The sequence below is a fragment of the Myotis myotis genome, unplaced genomic scaffold, assembly GCF_014108235.1.
Source record: "Myotis myotis isolate mMyoMyo1 unplaced genomic scaffold, mMyoMyo1.p scaffold_m19_p_2, whole genome shotgun sequence".
NCBI classification, from domain to species: Eukaryota; Metazoa; Chordata; class Mammalia; order Chiroptera; family Vespertilionidae; genus Myotis; species Myotis myotis.
The window spans coordinates 43,639,968-43,661,117 of record NW_023416324.1 but is presented as its reverse complement, the minus strand read 5'-3'; the positions used below and the strand labels follow the sequence as shown (position 1 = coordinate 43,661,117).

The 21,150-nt window shown below is 36.9% G+C and overlaps 1 protein-coding gene across 2 annotated transcripts in view; it reads right to left on the bottom strand.

The window, feature by feature from the left end:
* Positions 1-231: 231 nt before the first annotated feature.
* The window catches only part of ATG4C (autophagy related 4C cysteine peptidase), a 64,610-nt gene continuing 43,691 nt past the window's right edge, over positions 232-21,150 (bottom strand). The window contains exons 10-11 of one of the 2 annotated variants that reach the window (XR_004974451.1): positions 1,199-1,855; positions 232-355 (exon numbers count right to left, since the gene is read on the bottom strand). Coding sequence is in view for 1 of the 2 variants with exons in the window: in XM_036352924.1 (XP_036208817.1) it covers positions 1,688-1,855 (168 nt within the window). In the remaining variant the exon portion in view is untranslated. Of the gene's footprint in view, positions 356-746; positions 1,856-21,150 lie in introns of those variants that run through there. The other variant, XM_036352924.1, reaches the window with a different exon arrangement.

Sequence of the window (21,150 nt, the reverse complement as noted above, 5' to 3'; positions counted from 1 at the left end):
TGCCCGAGGGCTCCCGAACTGTGAGAGCGGGCAGGCTGGGCTGAGGGACTCCCTGTCCAGTGCATGAATTTTCATGCACCGGATCTCTAGTGTTATATATAATTCACAGTTTTTACAGAGTTCTTGTAAGAGAACACTTACAATTAGCTCTGATTCACTGGAAGGTATGGGTGCTCTTATTTGATGTGCTTGTAGACTCCTGTGAATTCTGCAGGCATGTAGGAACAACAAATTGCAATAATTTCAATGGGAGGACTGCAGCGTATAAAATCAGGCATACAACTGGCTTCTTGTTCCTGTGCTGCTTTGACCTTCTAGGAAAATTAGTACTGGACTTCATGTGTCCAAATCTTATCTAGGGAAAAGAAAAATTTTAGATATTAAGCTATTTATTTCAATTCAAAAAACTATCCTCACCGGGAAATGCCAAACCTGATTTCTCTCATCAGGCATACGAAAGCCATCTGCCCACCCTCTGTTTCCATTTTGCATGCAACTCCAAACCTAACAAATAGGCTTTCTGATGGGAGAAATCAATGACTTTGAATGATGCACAATTTCCACAGATAAGTCACCTTTCCACAATGAAACATGGAAGCTCCATAAAATAAGTTAATATTTTGCTTTCTGAGCAACAATATTATTTGCCTTATTGTGAAGAGAATTCATTAGTAGAGACAATGATTTTTCAAATGAAAGGATTAAAAGAATCCCATTAAAACCAAAACAAAGGCATTTTATGTTATCACATCTTTATTAAAGTAGTTATTTATAATCCTGGCTCAATAACAACTCTTGTACTTTTATATCACAAATTGGCCTTTAAATAACACATAACACACTTAAGGCAGATTTACCTTCTAGATGGCCTCAGCTTCTAAACACCACTACACTGATTTATACAAATCACAAAAATCACATAGAGGAGCATCTGTTGTTATCTTTCTTGGTACTTATCTTTAGATTTCAGAGCTACACAGTAAATACAGTTCCCCATAAAATTTAATTTTTGAGGTAAGAAACAAATACTATTTCTGTCTTAAAATTGCCTTTATCTGATCTGACTAGGTGCCATTATTGTGAGTAACATAACCTTTAAGTTTGTGGGAAAAACCAATACTTTATATTTACTCCTCAAAGAAAGCTCAACAGCAAGAAAAACGAGAAGCCATTATAAAATCATATTGCTAAATATTACCTAAACTCACAATTCTGCTTATATAATTGTATGCATATAATAACAGCTAACAATTGCTATTTCATGTAGCAATATACATCCAATATGGTTGCATTAATATCAGGAGATGCATTCTCTTGTTCTTCTGGTCATTAGTATGAACTGAAGCTTTTGAAACTATTTGGAATCCCAATGTGGGGGCCTATATCACAAAACCTTCAGGAAACTGGTGGCCTCAGGTGGAAGAATTCAAAAACTGGAAGGCTTGGAAGTTAAGGTGGCATAATTAGAAGGTCTCCGCAGAATAGTGATGCAACCAGAGTCACTTGTTATTTATTAGAAACCAAAGCTCATAAATCATTTCTCTCTCAAAAAAATATCTTTAAAACTTGTATATTTCCAACTGTTCTTTTTTGAAAGAACATATAAAATTAAGATATTTGTGAAAATAAACCAGTTTCTTGTATACTTGTTTCTCTTCATTTTCCCCCTTCAAAGAGTTCTTATCTTTTAAAGCAAGACAAACTCTTCTGTGCTAAATCTTTTTAATCTTTTATTTTCATCCTCTGAGAAAATGTCTTCCTTATTGGTTGTAGGAGATGTAAAATCATAGTCTCTGGAATGACCATTTACAAAAGTAAATAAGGGATATTTCTCTTTAGAAGAAATTTTCAGCATCTGTAACAGAAAGTACAGAAGAATTATTTATCCAACAGTAGTGCACAGTAGCACCCCATGACAAAATCTGATGTTTTAGCCCCAAATCTCTCATTAGCTTTTCTCATTTATATTTATTCAGTGCCAATGCTTTAATGTTCTGGCTAAAAGACAACTTTATATTGTTTAATTATAGCTAAATAATTGCTTCTCCATTGGGATTCGCCTTCAAAAATGAAGTACCATCTCCCTACCCCCACCAAAGTAAGTCTTCTGGTCACATTAGTTAGAAGGCTCACTCTAAAGGGTTAATATTTATCTCCTTTTAGTAGCAGTAGACAACGACACACAATGGATTCATGGACTATAGTCAATATTGTGAAAGATTGCTTGATACCAGAAAAAGAAGCATTAACCTAAGTCAGAAGGTTCATTGTAATCTCAGTTCTACAACTTACCTTGATGTGATCTTCAACAAATCACTCTACCTGAGTATCATCTATAAAACAGGTATCCAAGCTCCTTATCTCAGAACATTGTTAAGATGACCAAAATTAAAAATAGAAACTTATTTTAAAAAATTAAGTTTGTTCCTTCTAAAGATCACTATATTTAAAAAAAATATTTCTGCAAAAATCTAGTCAACATAAAAAATAGTAATCTTCTACATAGTGGTAATCCACACTTTACATATTACCTTCTAGAGTTACACTAGATAATTCTGAAGTGAAAAAAGCAGTAACTGGGCAATGGCAACTCTATCCATTTGGTATTCGTTGACAAGCCAGCAACACATTCTAAACTATTTTAAATCTTTCTGTTAAACAAGTTCTATTAAAAAAATATAAACAATTTTCATTTAAAAAATAAATTTAGAAGTTTGAATGATGTTTTAATAGAAACCAATTTTTCTATAGGTAACCTGGAACTATAAGGAAGATTTTAAAAAGTTTATGTGAGTCACAGAGAATGCTGGAAATAATACCAAGAGCACTTATACAGGGTGGTGCAAAAGTAGGCTTATAGTTGCTCATATGGAAAATAATACAATAACTAGTAAATAATAATACAAGAGTAAACTCTGTTTCGTGTACTCACAACTGTAAGCCTGCTTTTGCCCCACCTTGTACATCATTTATCATGATCAATTTAATATAATTTGTTCTTAAAGGATAATTTCTGGGATAAAAACCAAATTCTATCAAATGCCAATATTAAATCAAAGGTTAGTCAAATTCTTATATGTTACATTTATAGATTCTCTTGAAACATGGCTAAAATAAATATGTATTCCTGGCATACAGAACAACATTCAATTAAAACTATTTCAATGAGAGAGTTAATATGAAATACATTTTAATAATATAGCCAAAGATACAGGAAACAGCTTTATTATCTAAAGGCAAATCATAGATTTCTTTTCAGAAGGTCAAATATTTTATCACATTTTCCCTATGTACTAACTTGACAGGTTTCAGAATTACAGAGGAGAAAGCTAAAGGACAGAAGTTAAGCAATTTCTTCCATCATAATGCCAGTAGTTGTAAGAACAGAAATAGACCAGGAGATGACCACTTGTCCCCAGGCTGAAACCTTTCCACTAGTCTCTGCCAGCACACATGTAAAACTATACCCAAGACAGAGCAGTCTATACCTATGTGGTCTGTATTCACCACAGTGGAGCTACACTTAATGTAGGGTTTAATTCTAAAGTCAGCCCATAATATGAAAATCAAATAGTCAAAATCAATACAGTCAAAATTAACTTCCATACACCTTCAAATTGTGTAAAAAGGTTGTTATGCATAATTTTGTATATACAGCTCTGTTCAGGACCGTGTATAAATGAATAGTACAGTATATAGAAATGTACAGTATATAATAAAGAGTACACGGAAAAATAACATTTTATTACGAGTTTGTGTAGTTGAGTTGAAGTTAAATGTGTACGTGATGTTAACTCCACCCTATCTCCTTACTATTCAATCTTAAATCGCTCGAACCCAACTTTTAACCCTCACTGTTCTGAAAATTCTCTTCTAGTTCTCAAATAAAAAGGCCTTTTATTAGTTTCTATTCTCTTGATATTTCTATAGCAATCAACACTTCTGAGCATTTCTTTCTTAAAATACTTCCCTTGATTTCTGTAATATTTTGCTTTCCTGTTTCTCCTATTTTCTGGACTATTTCTTCTTTATCTCCTTCACTGACTTCACTTCCTGCATGTAAATATTAATCAATTATTGATCCTTTATCTTCTCTATATATTCTATCTTCTCTCTTAAAAATATTATCGCCAAAACCGGTTTGGCTCGGTGGATAGAGCGTCGGCCTGCAGACTGAAGGGTCCCGGGTTCGGTTCTGGTCAAGGGCATGTACCTGGGTTGCGGGCACATCCCCAGTAGGAGATGTGCTGGAGGCAGCTGATCGATGTTTCTCTCTCATCGATGTTTCTAACTCTCTATCTCTCTCCCTTCCTCTCTGTAAAAAAAATCAATAAAATATATTTAAAAAATATATATATATTATCTACTGAGAAACCAAGATGGCGGCATAGGTTAATGCTGGAATTTGCTGCCTCGAACAACCACTTCAAAAATACAACTAAAAGACGAACGGGACATCACCAGAACCACAGGAAGGCTGGCTGAGTGGAAGTTCTACAACTTGGAGGAAAGAGAATAGCATACCGAGACTCAAAGGAGGCACAGTGCTGAAGTCAAATACTAAGGTGCGGAGTGCATGCGGAGCGGGCTGGCGGCTGAGGGTGCGGTTGTCTGTTTCAATCGGGAGGGAGTCTCAGACTCTGAGCTCCAGATCGGGCGAGTCTCTAGGGACCCAGACTCAAACAGGAGAAGCGGGATTGTCTGGCTTCAGTCGGAACTCGAAGGCAGCTTTCTCTCCGAGGTTTGCAGCGGTTGCTGGGACTCTGAGAGGCAGAGCCCCTGGGGACGGGACTGAGAGCAGCCATAATTGCTCGCTCCGCCAGCCCTGTTGAACCCCTGGGACACGCCCAGCCCAAGCCCTGCACAGAGCCATTTGCCAGATAGCCTCAGGCAAAGGCTAGATTAGCACCTCCCTAGAGGACAGAAGTTCTCTCACTGCAGACACAGCTGATTCTCACAGCCAGTTGGCCTGGTGGTCAAATCCCCGCCAGTATTACCTACAACAAACAAGGCTTAACTACAACAAGACTGCCCACAAAGACCACTAGGGGGTGCACCAAGAAAACAGAAAAAAATGCAGAGACAAAGAAACAGGACGCAAATGTCAGAAATAAAAGATATAGATCTCAAAACCACACTTTTAAGGTCTTTCAATAATTTTCTAAAAACTGCCGATAAATGTAGTGAGATCCTCAAGAAATCGAATGAGACCCTCGATGTTGTGATAAAGAAACAACTAGAAATTAAGCATACACTGACTGAAATAAAGAATATTATACAGACTCCCAACAGCAGACCAGAGGAGCGCAAGAATCAAGTCAAAGATTTGAAATGCGAAGAAGCAAAAAACACCCAACCGGAAAAGCAAAATGAAAAAAGAATCCAAAAATACAAAGATAGTGTAAGGAGCCTCTGGGACAGCTTCAAGTGTATCAACATCAGAATTATAGGGGTGCCAGAAGATGAGAGAGAGCAAGATATTGAAAACCTATTTGAAGAAATAATGACAGAAAACTTCCTCTACCTGGTGAAAGAAATAGACTTACAGGTCCAAGAAGCGCAGAGAACCCCAAACAAAAGGAATCCAAAGAGGACCACACCAAGACACATCATAATTAAAATGCCAAGAGCAAAAGACAAAGAGAGAATCTTAAAAGCAGCAAGAGAAATAAACTCAGTTACCTACAAGGGAATACCCATACGACTGTCAGCGGATTTCTCAACAGAAACTTTGGAGGCCAGAAGGGAGTGGCAAGAAATATTCAAAGTGATGAATACCAAGAACCTACAACCAAGATTACTTTATCCAGCAAAGCTATCATTCAGAATTGAAGGTCAGATAAAGAGCTTCACAGATAAGGAAAAGCTAAAGAGTTCATCACCACCAAACCAGTATTATATGAAATGCTGAAAGGTATCCTTTAAGAAGAGAAAGAAGAAGAGAAAGGTAAAAATACAATTATGAACAACAAATATGCATCTATCAACAAGTGAATCTAAGAATCAAGTGAATAAATAATCTGATGAACAGAATGAACTGGTGATTATAATAGAATCAGGGACATAGAAAGGGAATGGATTGACTATTCTTGGGGGTAAAGGGGTGTGGGAGATGCGGGAAGAGACTGGACAAAAATCGTGCACCTATGGATGAGGACAGTGGGTGGGGAGTGATGGCAGAGGGTGGGGCGGGAACGGGGAGGAGGGGAGTTATGGGGGGGAAAAAGGGAATAAATGTAATAATCTGAACAATAAAGATTTAATTTTTAAAAAAATACTATCTACTAAGTTTCAACCACTTCACTATTAGCCTTTATTATCATCCATGTTTTACAGATGAGGGAACTGAAATATTGAGGGGTTAAGTGACTTGTTATGTTCACACAGTTAGTAAATGACAGAGCCAGAATTTAAGCTTAAGTGGTCTGGTTCTATTATAACCACTGTGTGGACGAAAATGGGTCACATGCTAACCTGACTAGATCATGTAAGGCCTGCATGGCAGCCTTGCAACCACAAAGGATGGGCTGAAATTAAAACTTTTTTAACTACAGGCAGCTTATGGTGGGTAGTCATGTCCTATCCTAGGCCAATATCTTCCCTGATAAAGGTCAATCTTTAGAGTGAACTTCCACTGGACAGAGAGGCCCTATAGCCTCAGAGGCCAACCCCAGAACACTGCCACCCAGAGGCTGACCCACAAACTGACTCTTTGCTAAACACAAAATAAGGCAGTCTGGGAAACAAATACGGCCTGCTTTAAAATAAGGACTGTGGTTTACAACACAGAGGAACAGTGTATCGCAGGGAAACTCAACACTCTCCTGAATAAGCGGCAGGTCTAAGGCGAGCCACACTGAAGAACAGAAGAACCGAAGGACCTTCACTACTGCAATTTTTTTTTTCTTTTTTCACCTTTTAACTAAGAAACCAATTTTTTAAATTTTTTTCTTCTTTTTTTTCTTCTTTTTCCATCACCTGATTTTACCCTTTTAAGTACTACCTTCTTATTTTTAACCAGTATTATTACTGCTACCATTTTACCATTTTTTAAAGTGCCATTTTATTTTCTCTTTATTTTATTTTGGGATTAGTGTTCTCCATTCTATTTTCATCGTTATATTATTGGTTGTTTCTAGTTTGCATTCATCTCCAGGAAGCTGTTGCTGGAATTTGTTGGGATTAGTGGTGGTTCTATAGGAGTATTCTCCTCATATAAAAAGGCTCTTCCCCTCTTCCACTTCATTCTCTCTTTTCGCTCTTTTTTTTTTCTTTTCTTTTCTTTTCTCGCTTTTATTTTCCCCCCTCCTTTTTCCCAATTTCATTTTTGCACTCCTTTGTTTGGTCCCTACTTTTCTTTTCTTTTTTCTCTTTTCTCTTTTTCTCTTCCTTCTTCCTTATCCCCTAATTCTCTTAATTCGGGTGGTCACCTTTATTTGGGGTTATTAATATCGTGATATATTTGTGTATAGTGCCTGGTATGTGGTGCCTTGTTGTGTTGTATTTTGTGCCTTTAAATCAACGCAGCAGATCCAAGCAACAGCAACCTCCTGAGCACCACACCCTCTGCTGAGGAACAGCAACTGTACGTGAAACCTCACCCCACCAACCAGAAGAGCCACCACAGCTGTGAACAGCACCCACCAGAGGAGCTGCTGCCAACTGAAGAGCAGCTGCTACCGCAACCGCCTGAAGAGCAACCACAGACCAAGAAGTCACTGCCACCAAGGGAGCAACCACTGAACAACTCAACGTCTAGATATGTCAGTGAGATCAAACATGGGTAGACAAAGAAACCCCCAAAGGAAAGAGAAGGAGGACTCTCCAGAAAAGCAGCTAAGTAATACAGAGGCATGCAACATGACAGAAAAAGAATTCAGAATAAGGGTCCTAGAGTGCATAAACCGGATGGAGGAAAAAATCGACAACCTCTGCAAGAAGCAAGAAGAAACAGATGAAAAAATCAATAACATATGGAAGAAGCTAGAAGAAACAGATGAAAAAATCAACAACTTAAGTAAGACCCAAGAAGAAATGAAGAGTGATATAGCTGCAATGAAAAACACCATTGAAAGTATCAACAGTAGACTAGGAGAAGCGGAGGACCGAATTAGTGAATTAGAAGACAAGGAAGCAAAACACACCCAAAATGTACTGCAATTGGAGAAAAAAATTAAAAGACAGGAGGAGAGCATAAGGGAGCTTTGGGACAACATGAAACGAAACAACATACAAATAATAGGGGTACCAGAACAACAGAAAGATGAACAAGGATTAGAAAACCTATTCGAAGAAATAATATCAGAAAACTTCCCTGAGGTGGGGAAGAAAAAAGTCACACAAGCCCAGAGAGTCCCAAACAAGGTGAACCTGAAAAGACCCACACCAAGACACATCCTAATTACCATGGCAAATGTTCAGGACAAAGAGAGAATCTTACAGGCTGCAAGAGAGAGACAGAAAGTTACATACAAGGGATCTCCCATTAGATTGTCAAATGATTTCTCAACAGAAACACATCAGGCCAGAAAAGAATGGACAGAAATTTACAAAGTGATGCAAAGCAAAGGACTGAATCCAAGAATACTCTATCCAGCAAGGCTATCATTCAAACTTGAAGGGGAAATAAGAAGCTTCACAGACAAAAAAAGCCTAAGGGAGTTTATCACCACCAAGCCAGCAATGCAAGGAATGCTAAAGGGACTGGTATAAAAATAAGAAATAAAAAGCTCAGAAAGAAAACAGCCACACAAAAAAAGAAATGGCTACAAACAAATACCTTTCAATAATAACTTTAAACGTAAATGGACTAAATGCTCCAACCAAAAGACATCAAGTGGCTGAATAGATAAAAAAACATGACCCATACATCTGCTGTCTACAAGAAACCCACCTCATTAGAAGGGACTCACACAGACTGAAAGTGAAAGGATGGAAAAATATCTTTCAGGCAAATGGAAAGGAAAAGAAAGCTGGGGTAGCAATACTTATATCGGACAAAATAGACCTCAAAGTGAAGGCCATAACAAGAGATAAGGAAGGCCACTTCATAATACTAAAGGGATCAATACAACAAGAAGATATAACCCTGGTAAACATATATGCACCCAATGCAGGAGCACCCAAATTCATAAAAAAACTCCTGGAAGATATCAAAGGAGAGATCGACAACAATACAATCATAGTAGGGGACTTTAATACACAACTGACAGCACTGGATAAGTCCTCTAGACAAACAATCAGCAAAGATACAGCAATCCTAAATGACTCACTAGATCAGATGGACTTAATAGACATCTTCAGAACACTTCACCCCAATGCCACAGAATATACATTCTACTCAAGTGCTCATAACACATATTCAAAAATAGACCATATATTGGGTCACAAGCAAAGTATCCCCAAATTCAAGAAGATTGAAATCATAAAAAGCATCTTCGCAGACCACGATGGCATAATATTAGAAATAAACTACAATAAAAACAACCCAAAATACTCAAACACCTGGAAGCTGAATAGCATGCTATTAAATATTGATTGGGTTACCAATGAGATCAAAGAAGAAATTAAAAACATCCTGGAAACTAATGACAATGAAAACACAACAATCCAAAACCTATGGGACACAATGAAAGCAGTCCTGAGAGGGAAGTTTATAGCTCTACAGGCCTATCTCAAAAAACAAGAAAAAATGGTAGTAAATCATCTAACTCTACAACTCAAAGAATTAGAAAGAGAGCAACAAGAAAACCCCAGAGTGAGCAGAAGGAAGGAGATAATAAAGATTAGAGCAGACATAAATGACATAGAGACCAGAAAAACAATACAGAAAATCAATGAAACCAAGAGCTGGTTCTTTGAAAGGATAAACAAGATTGACAAACCTCTAGCCAGACTCACCAAGAAGCAAAGAGAGAGGACCCAAATAAACAAAATCAGAAACGATAGAGGCGAAATAACAACAGACCCCACAGAAATACAAATGATTGTTAAAAAATACTATGGACAGCTCTACTCCAACAAACTAGACAACATGGAGGAAATGGACAAATTCCTAGAAAAATACAACATTCCAAAACTCAATCAGGAAGAATCTAAAAATCTCAACAAGCCAATAACTATGGAAGAAATTGAAGCAGTCATCAAAAAGCTTCCATCAAACAAAAGCCCAGGACCAGACGGCTTCACAGGGGAGTTTTCCCAAACATTCAAGGAAGAACTGAAACCTATCCTCCTCAGACTACTACAAAAAATTCAAGAGGAAGGAACACTTCCAAGCTCATTCTATGAAGCCAGCATTACCCTAATACCAAAACCAGGTAAAGACAACACAATGAAAGAGAATTACAGGCCAATATCCCTCATGAACATAGATGCCAAAATCCTCAACAAAATCTTAGCAAATCGGATCCAGCAGTACATCAGAAAGATCATACACCATGACCAAGTAGGATTTATCCCAGGGATGCAAGGATGGTACAATATCCGCAAATCAATAAACGTGATACATCACATAAACAAATTGAAAGAAAAAAACCACATGGTCATATCAATTGATGCAGAAAAAGCATTTGACAAAATTCAACACCCATTTTTGATAAAAACTCTCAGTAAGGCGGGAGTAGAAGGATCATACCTCAACATAATAAAAGCCATATATGACAGGCCCACAGCCAGCATCATACTCAATGGACAAAAACTAACACCATTTCCCCTAAGAACAGGAACAAGACAGGGATGCCCCCTCTCACCACTCCTGTTCAACATAGTACTGGAAGTGTTAGCCATTGCAATTCGGCAAGAAGAAGAAATAAAAGGCATCCAAATTGGAAAAGAGGAAGTAAAACTGTCCTTATTTGCAGACGACATGATATTATACATACAAAACCCTAGAGACTCCATCAAAAAGCTACTAGACTTAATACATGAATTTGGCAATGCAGCAGGATACAAAATTAACCCCAAGAAATCTGAGGCATTTCTATACACCAATAGTGAACTTTCAGAAAGAGAGATTATAAAAACAATCCCGTTTACCATCGCACCAAAAAAATTAAGCTACCTAGGAATAAACTTAACTAAAGAGGTAAAAGACCTTTACTCAGAAAACTACAGGACGTTGAAAAAAGATATAGAGGAAGACATAAACAGATGGAAGAACATACCGTGTTCATGGATTGGTAGAATCAACATCATTAAAATGTCCATACTACCCAAAGCAATCTATAAATTCAACGCACTTCCCATTAAAATACCAACGGCATACTTCAGAGATCTAGAACGAACTCTCCAAAAATTCATCTGGAATAAAAAAAGACCCCGAATAGCTGCAGCAATCCTGAAAAAGAACAAAGTAGGTGGGATCTCAATACCAGATATCAAGTTGTATTGCAAAGCCACTGTTCTCAAAACTGCCTGGTACTGGCACAAGAATAGGCATATAGATCAATGGAATAGAATAGAGAGCCCAGAAATCGGCCCGAACCAATATGCTCAATTAATATTTGACAAAGGAGGCAAGAACATACAATGGAGCCAAGATAGTCTCTTCAATAAATGGTGTTGGGAAAATTGGACAGATATATGCAAGAAAATGCAACTAGACCACCAACTTACACCATACACAAAAATAAACTCAAAATGGATAAAGGACTTAAATGTACGACAGGAAACCATAAAAATTCTAGAAGAATCCAAAGGCAACAAAATCTCAGACATATGCCGAAGCAATTTCTTCACTGATACAGCTCCTAGGGCACTTGAAACTAAAGAGAAAATGAACAAATGGGACTACATCAAAATTAAAAGCTTCTGCACAGCAAAAGAAACCATCAACAAAACAATGAGAAAACCCACTGTGTGGGAAAACATATTTGCCAATGTCATATCTGATAAGGGCCTAATCTCCAAAATTTATAGGGAACTCATACAACTTAACAAAAGGAAGATAAACAATCCAATCAAAAAATGGGCAAAGGACCTAAATAGACACCTTTCAAAAGAGGACATTCAGAAAGCCAAGAGACATATGAAAACATGCTCAAAGTCACTAATCATCTGAGAGATGCAAATCAAAACAACAATGAGGTACCATCTCACACCTGTCAGACTGGCTATCATCAACAAATCAACAAACGACAAGTGCTGGAGAGGATGTGGAGAAAAAGGAATACTTGTGCACTTATGGTGGGAATGCAGACTGGTGCAGCCACTATGGAAGACAGTATGGAGTTTCCTTAAAAAACTGAAAATGGAACTCCCATTTGACCCAGTGATCCCACTTCTAGGAATATATCCCAAGAAACCAGAAACACCAATCAGAAAGGATATATGCACCCCTATGTTCATAGCAGCACAATTCACCATAGCTAAGATCTGGAAACAGCCTAAGTGCCCATCAGTAGATGAATGGATTAGAAAACTGTGGTACATGTACACGATGGAATACTATGCTGCTCTAAAAAGGAAGGAACTCTTATCATTTGCAACATCATGGATGGAACTGGAGAGCATTATGCTAAGTGAAATAAGCCAGTCAATGAAGGAAAAATACCACATGATCTCACTCACTCATGGATAATAGAGACCATTATAAACTTTTGAACAATAATAGATACAGAGGCAGAGTTGCCTCAAAGAGATTGTCAATCTGCAGCGGGAAGGCCGGGGAGGGTTAGGGGGCAGGAAGTAGGGGGGTAAGAGATCAACTAAAGGACTTGTATGCATGCATATAAGCATAACCAATGGACATAAGACACTGGGGGATAGGGGAGGCTAGGGGACTGTCTAGGGCGGGGGGAAAATATGGACACATATGTAATACCCTTTGTAATACTTTAAGCAATAAATAAAAAATAAAAAAAAGGTCAATCTTTACCTTAACTGAGCCTGTCTATTGTGTTTTTGAAACTACGATAATATATATTTGGAATATCAAAGTAATTTTCCTTTCTCCAATTCCTCAAATCCCTTGAACATTAAACATCTACCATAAACATCCCATAACATTCTACCCTAATGATTCTGCTCAAGATGCTTCTGTCCTCTAGCCATCTCCAATACATTTTTCTGATAAAGAAACTATCAGTCCTTAGGTTCAGCCCAAGTCCCGTAAGTATCTCGATCCACACTGAATACTCCTTTCTGCAAGCCTGACTAGTATCAGGTAAGGATTACAAACATGGACCATGAGTCTTGGACAGTCTCAGTAGAACCCTAGCTGACACTTATGAGTTGTGTCATCCTGGACAAGTTACTTAACCAAACTGTCTCATTTTTCTGATTGTAAAATGTCAGAATTATAACATCTATTTCACAGTGTTGTTGTGAGGATTAAATCAGTAATATTTGTAAAATAATTAGAAGATTTGCTTGGCATCCTACGTGTTGGCTATTATCACTGGCATTGTTATCATATTAGTCTTCTGGCATATCTTATTCAGTCATTTTATTATCCATTTCATGTCTTCCCAACTAAATTGGAAGCACCTGAAGATTTTAAAAGAAATCAGAGTTCCTATCATTAAATCCCAAAGGTAAAAAAAGTCCTTATAAAAAAATATATCTCCCAGATTTCACCTAGAAAATACAGATTAGAAGGAAGGGAAATATAATCATGAACATAATAAACGTAAAACACTAAAGTGTTTTGAAAAATACATTTTAGCAAAATAGTGACGGGTATGGGAAATTGTGCACCATTGGAGAAAATGGGACTGTTTGCCCTAGAAGAGGAAGCAAACTTATTATTTTACTCAGTGAGACAAAGGAGTAAACGCTATGTGCAGACTGATTCCAGCTGAATGTGGGGAAGCTTCTTTAATGATAAGGTTCTGTCCAAAATGGAAAAGATTCCCAAGGAAAATAATTGGTTCACCATTACCTGAAATAAAGATTAGAGAGCCAACTGTCTAGACCACGGATTGATGTATAAATGGGAGACGGTACAGAATAGTGCTTATAAGCACTTGTTCTCAAGTTAAATGTCTGAGGTATGAATCTCAGCACTACCATTTATTAGTTGTGACCTTTCTGAAAGTTACTGAACCTTTGTAAGTGTAAGATTACTCATCTGTAAAATGGAGATACCTACTTACCTCAGAAGGTTTGTGTAGATTAAATGAGAAAATGTATATATTGTGCTTAGTTAGCACAGTTGGTAACATATGGCAAGGATTCAACAAATGTTAGCTTTGGATTGAAGAATTCCAGATTGGGTGTCTGGAATTCAAAGGCTGTATTATAAATTTTGTTTTGTAGTTAGAGAACAAATGGCCATGGGCAAATATTTTTTTGTGTGTTGATATTCATTCTATAATCAAATGATTAGTTTCCTGATACTCACATTTTCATTTGAGGTTTTCTGGCCTTAAATAGCAGCATTACTAGGTAGTAAGTTTATCACAGGAGTGTTTTATTTGATAACAACCATTAGGCTGGGAACAAATAAGAAGGTAAAGAAGAAAAGGAAGTGTGAGATAAGACAAAAACAATCAACATCAGGCCCCTTACATTCAGCAGAGCAGAGAAGATACAATCTAAGTTCAGGGGCTGGGAGAGGTATGTGTTGGAAGAATATCTATGAAAGGTGAGCAAGTTCACCTTGCAGAACTTGTAGAGGAATAATATATAAAGGCACAAAAACAGGGTGAGACACAAAACTGAAAGGGAAAGTGATTGAAAGCCTGCATATAGACTCGATTCCCAGGTCCTTTCTTGTAACAACTATCCCTCTTTAGCCCCCCACCAGCCACCCCACACATAGGAAAATAAAGATTTATTCTTTGGAAAAAACAAATAAAGCCATAAACTCTAGTACACCAGGCACAGTGATGACTACAGAAGCTGAGGAATTTAGTGACAGTCTAAAATACTGAACTGTAGGGCCCTGGCATCCTTCACTTCCTGCTCCTGGAGCACTGTAGGCAACATATATCCTACAGGCAGATGGCAGAACTCTTCTCTGAAAAAAAATAAAACGACTCTAGAGAAAAGATAACCACTTACCAACATATGGGGGAAGGGAGTCACCCAATAAAAAGGCAGGTTTATCACCCAATTACCCTAGGATGAAGGTCACCAGCGAAAAAGCCATGCTCAAACACACAGAACCTCCACTCAGCTTTTTAGTCCCTTACTCAAATATAAACAGACACTGAAGATAACCAGTCATTTGGGGGAAAGCAGCCAGTGGAAAGCTGGAAGATTAAAGCAAAAAACAAAAAATAAAACAAAACAAAGAGTTTGTAATAAATCATACACAGCAAAAGAAAGACAAGAAAACTTCAAAATTACCCTACTTAATTTCCTTGAGGAGAAAAGAAAACTACATTCATATAACGAAAAAAAAGAGAGAGAATGTTATGAAGAAGGAATAATAGAAAAATAAAATAACTCCTAGAAACGTAAATATCATAATTGAAATTTAAGAACAATAGAGGACTTAGAAGATAAAGTAGAGGAAATATCCCAGTATAAAAATGATAAAGACATGGAAAATAGAAGGAAAAGGAAAATTAGAGGAACAATTCAAAAGGTCCAACAATTGTATAATAAGAGTTCCAGAAAGAAAGAATGAAGAAAACAAAAGAGAGGAAATAATGTGGGTTTGTGTTATTGTTGTTTTTTCTCAAAAAAATTTCCCAGAATGGAAGGAAACAGGGCAATTGATGAAAAAGAATGTAAACCAAGACACATAATGAAGTGTCAAATACTAGCTACAAGTAACAATAGCTAATACTTTATATCATACCTACTATAAATTATTTGCCTAGTGAATTGTTTAATCATTCACCTTAGTGAACTGTTTAATCTTCATAATGATGCTACAGAGAGAGGTAGCCATTATTATTTTCATTTCATGAGAAAACTAATGCTCAGAGAAGTTAAGCAATGTGGCTAAGGGTACACAGCAATGGAGTGGTAGTGCTGGGAATCAAACACAGTAACTTTTAGAGAGAGAAAAAGTTTACTTTAGAGGAAAAGAATTCAGAATGATATCAAACTTCTCAACAGCAACACTGGATGTTAGTGGGGAGTAGAGCAATGTCTCCAAAGTTCATGGATGGGAATTATTTTTAGTCTAGAATTCTCTACCAAATCAAGTTATCAATAAATTTATAGATAGAATAAAGATAGTCAGACATGCAAGAGTTCAAAACTTTACTGTCTAGGCACCCTTCATTTGGGAAGGTACTAGAATCTATGCCTCAGCAAAACAAGAAAATAAACTAAAGAGAGATTTAGAAGACAGGGGATCCAAGTCAGCAAAGTAGCATTAAGAAGTTCCAAATGAACAACTCTACATCAGGTCTAAAGAGCAGTTAAGGCTAGAGAGGACAGAAAACAGAGAGGAAATCTCCAGAAAAGGAGGAAAAAAAATAGATTTTCTTACATTTGTATTTATGAAAAATTTGCTGCTAGATATTTAACAGATATGAGTCAACATTCATAAAATTTTTCAATAGGTTACAAAGCAAACTAAGGAAATGAAAAGTGGGGATAGTATTAACTCCAAGAAAATGAAGGCACGAGAAAAAAAGAAATGTAATCATTGCACATCATGTGATTAGCAAACAATATTCTGGAAGCATAAAAATGTGAACACTGAATAGTGATTTAACCAAAATCTGTGGAAGGTGTACAGCTGAGAGAAAGAGAAATGGGTTAAGGGATATGAGAATAGCTAAATCCTCAAGTACTATTAAAAAGAAACTAATAGGTAATGTCTAAAATGGATTAACAAAAAAAATGGCAGAATAAACACATTACTTAGGAATGTAGAGGTGAAAACCTCTATAATAAACAAATAGCTAAAAGAGTTAAAAAAGACTACCTCTTTGCCAAAACCGGTTTGGCTCAGGGGATAGAGCGTCGGCTTGCGGACTGAAAGGTTCCAGGTTCGATTCCGGTCAAGGGCATGTACCTGGGTTGTGGGCACATCCCCAGTAGGAGATGTGCAGGAGGCAGCTGATCGATGTTTCTCTCTCATCGATGTTTCTAACTCTCTATCTCTCTCCCTTCCTCTCTGTAAAAAATCAATAAAATATATTAAAAAAAAAAAAAGACTACCTCTGAGGAGGTACTCTGTGGAGTGAGGAATAAGATAGCAAGGGGCTCCTATTTTTCAACATAAGCTTTTTATTATAATTTCACTTTTTAAAAAATACAAGCATTTATTATATTTATAAAGATAATTTTTTTGTCCCAAACAGATATTGAGTTATGTATAAAGTAAATGCACTATTATAAAGTCCTGGCAATTTAAGGAAATTACAATAACAGAAATAGATGAAAATCTACTAGATCTGCTATAATTCAATCACTGAACTCCATGGTAATTTATAAATAAGACAAATTTATAACAAAGTCTCTTTAATCCACTCCGTCATTCAACAAGTATTTATTGAACTCCTACAATGTGACAGGCAGCTCTAATCACTGGAGACACAATAATAAACAAAACCAACAAGTATCCCTGCCCTTGTCAAGATTACATTTCAGTGGAGTAGACAGGTGATAAGTTAAATAAGCATAATGTGTTTATATATGATATAGCAGAATATATATGTGTGTGTGCATGCATGCACTTAAATAAACACCCTAAAGAGAAAAATAAAACGGAGGGGAGGGGATAATAACAAGTGCAATAAGGGTGGAGGGGAAGGCCTAAGAAAGTGACACTTGAGTAAAGACCTGAAAGAAGAAAAGGAGAGAGAATCAGGGGAATAATTGCAGGAAGAGACTGCAGGTCCAGGAAACAAACAAAATCCTTGAAACAGAAGGCAACCAGGGTTTTCCAGGAGGAAATTATGTGATTGGTCTTGAGTAAGCTAGGGAAAGAGTGCTAAGGGGTGAGGTCAGAGAGGTCATGGGGCTGAGTGGGTGATTCCATTTAGATAAGAACTTGGGGTCATTTTAAGTATTCTTATATACATTACTAGAGGCCCAGTGCACGAAAATTTGTGTACTCGGGGTAGGGGGAGTCCTCTCGCAGTCTGGGAGCACTCGGGCTATGTCTGACTGACAACTTAAGGAAATGAAAAGTGGAGATAGTATTAACATAAGGTGTCAGTAGGACATCCTTCGCGCTGCCTTGGAGGCAGGAGAGGCTCAATCCCACCACCGCCGCTGCGCTTGCCAGCCGTGAGCCCTTCTCAGGGCTTCTGGCTGAGTGGTGCTCCCCCTGTGGGAGCGCACTGATCACCAGGGGGCAGCTCCTGCATTGAGCATCTGCCCCCCGGTGGTCAGTGCGCATCATAGCAACCAGTCATTCTGCCATTCAGTCAATTTGCATATTAGCCTTTTATTATATAGGATTTGTCATTAGAAAATAAAATCAGCTGAATAACCAACAATGAAAGAAAGTTTAAGTTAAAAGTAGTATACCCTAGAATTATAGAATGCACTACTCACTATTCAGCAGGTTAAATGAATAAGCTAGACCAACATGTATAGAAATAGATAACCTCTAGGTCACTATTACATGAAAACACTAGTTGCAATAGGGTATATACATTTTTATATAAATACTAGAGGCCCGGTGCACAAAATTCATGTACCCAGGGGGATCACTCAGCCTGGCCTGCGCCCTCTCCCATTCTGGGAGCCGTCGAGGGATTTCTGACTGATGGCTTAGGCCGTTCCCCACAGGAGCAGGCCTAAGCCGGCAGGCAGACATCTTTGGCACTGCCATGGAGGCAGGAGAGGCCCCCGCCACTGCCGCTGCACTGGCCAGCCATGAGCCTGGCTTCTGGCTGAGCGGCGCTCCCCCTGTGGGAGTGCACTGACCACCAGGGGGCAGCTCCTACGTTGAGCGTCTGCCCCCTGGTAGTCAGTGCATGTCATAGCAACCAGCCATTCCGCCATTCGGTCGATTTGCATATTAGCCTTTTATTATATTGTATATCATTAATGAAAAGTTTCATAATATCTCAAATAAGTTATGCTGTTTATGGTTATATAAGGTACAAGTATATAAAATTTAGGGTAGCTGTTACTACTGTGAAGAAAGGCCATGAATAAGATTGGGGATGGATAACACATTCCAATTATACATGTAAATTTTTTTTTCTTAAGCTCAATGGTAGCACATGGGTATTATTATGTTATTCTCTGTATCTCTGTATGCTTGAAATTAATAAAATCAACATATTTGCCAAGTACAGACTTGGACATTTGTATACCTTTATTTTTGTTGTGCATCCCATCTCTATTATCATTAAGATTTCTCTTTCCATCATTTCAAACTTAAATAGCCTTCTAAAATCAATAATAAATAGGAAATCACATGTTTGATATTCTGGTTATATTTTTCTAATATGAATATAAATAAATACACAAGTATTAAAATATTTATCCTAGTGTTAAAATATTTGTTCCAGTGCCACCTAAAATAATCGAGTACCACACTTGGGGTTGCACTGTCTTACACCAGTGGCCCTTGGATTTGATGTGCAAGATTATGTGGAAGACTTGTTAGAAATGGAGAAATCTCCCAGGCCACACCCATACAGATTCAGGCAGCCAGAAGACAGTCTTGCCCTATAGGTATCCTTGGCACCTACCAATTAGACTATTTGCCATTCCCGTGACAAGCTCTACAATTTCCTTTTCCAATACCTTTCCTCTTGTTATTTCCTCTGCTTGAAACAAATAGCCCTAAAGAAAAATAGGAACACTTTGTGCATTTGGAACACTTTAGTTAGGATTATATTAGGTACACTAGATACGTTAAGAGTGGAGTTTCTGTGTCAAACAGTATACATATTTTTAGGTTTGCTAGAATTGTCAAATGTTCTCCTAAGTGATCATACCAAGTAGTCTGTGGGAATTTCCAATGTTTTACATCCTTATCAACCCTACTTTCCCCCTAAACCAACAGAAATTAAGCCTAAACTTTCAGGTTCCAAATTAAATAATCACCATCACAATAAAGAACTTTGAGTTGAATGAGACATCCCCTCTCAATTCAACACCCTTTCTTCCCTATCCATTTATTTCTATTTCTGTATGGACGCTTACAATATTCAATGTAACACATGTCTATTCCCCCTCCTGAACTATAAATGCTACTTTAGGGCAGAAGCCTTATACCTGTTCAAAAGCAGGAATTATGTCGTGGTCATTTTACGCTTTCAATGTAATAGTTACTCAGACACTTGCTGAACTGAACTCTCTAAACATAGAATTAATTTAATAATTTCTATAACATTTTTTAAATCATGTAGTTAAAGCCTTAGAATCTTCATTTATATAGCACTACAAATTCAACATTATAGTTTAGACTCAAAATACATCCTATCTAGAAAAAATAATTTTAAGTTGTTTTATTTTTAAAGAGAAAAAAAATAGCTTTTTTACTAAAAATGCCAAAATCAATTTTTAGGAAGAAAAGGGAAACTACTTAACTTATAACCTTCCAATCAAAAGTAAATAATCAAATTATTAATTGACAAAGTGAGTTTTTGATACTGCTACAAAAAGCTATTAACTTAAGAATAATACTATTATTAAAGCAAAGTTAAATGACTAGCAAAATTCTCAATACTTCTGAATATTTCAATGTTTTTTCTTTGCCTCAACATTGTACATTACTCTGATGCATTAAGAGAAATGATTTCTAAGTATTTTTCCAATGTAAAAATCCTAATAACTATCAGTATAAAACCACAAAACCATCTATTTTTAATGAGAAAATATCAACATGAAACCCATTTGTGAATCTTATTTTTCAACTTAGTAATAATAATTTGGTTTGCTTTATTATTCTAAACTGACTTGTTTTAACCTGGGTATAAAAAAAATTAAGAGAAATGGAACTTTTTAATGGATTATGTTCATTAGTATCAATCTGTATTATAATATCATCTGAATTTGTATATTTAAGCACATATACAATACTGTATAAATATAGAAAATTGTCAAACTAAAATACACAAATAGTACAAATTTCAAGTAATAAAAGAGGGGAAAATGTAGAATACATATTTTGTTAAGTTCACTTGGCCTTCCAGGTTGACAACGGAGAGTAAAAAGGCGACAACTATGAGAAATGAAGAATAAGAAGAGGTTCTCACATATCTCATTTTCTCTCCTCATTCATTTTTCTGTCATGGTTTTGTTAGATTTCCTCTTTTACATGGCAGGTCA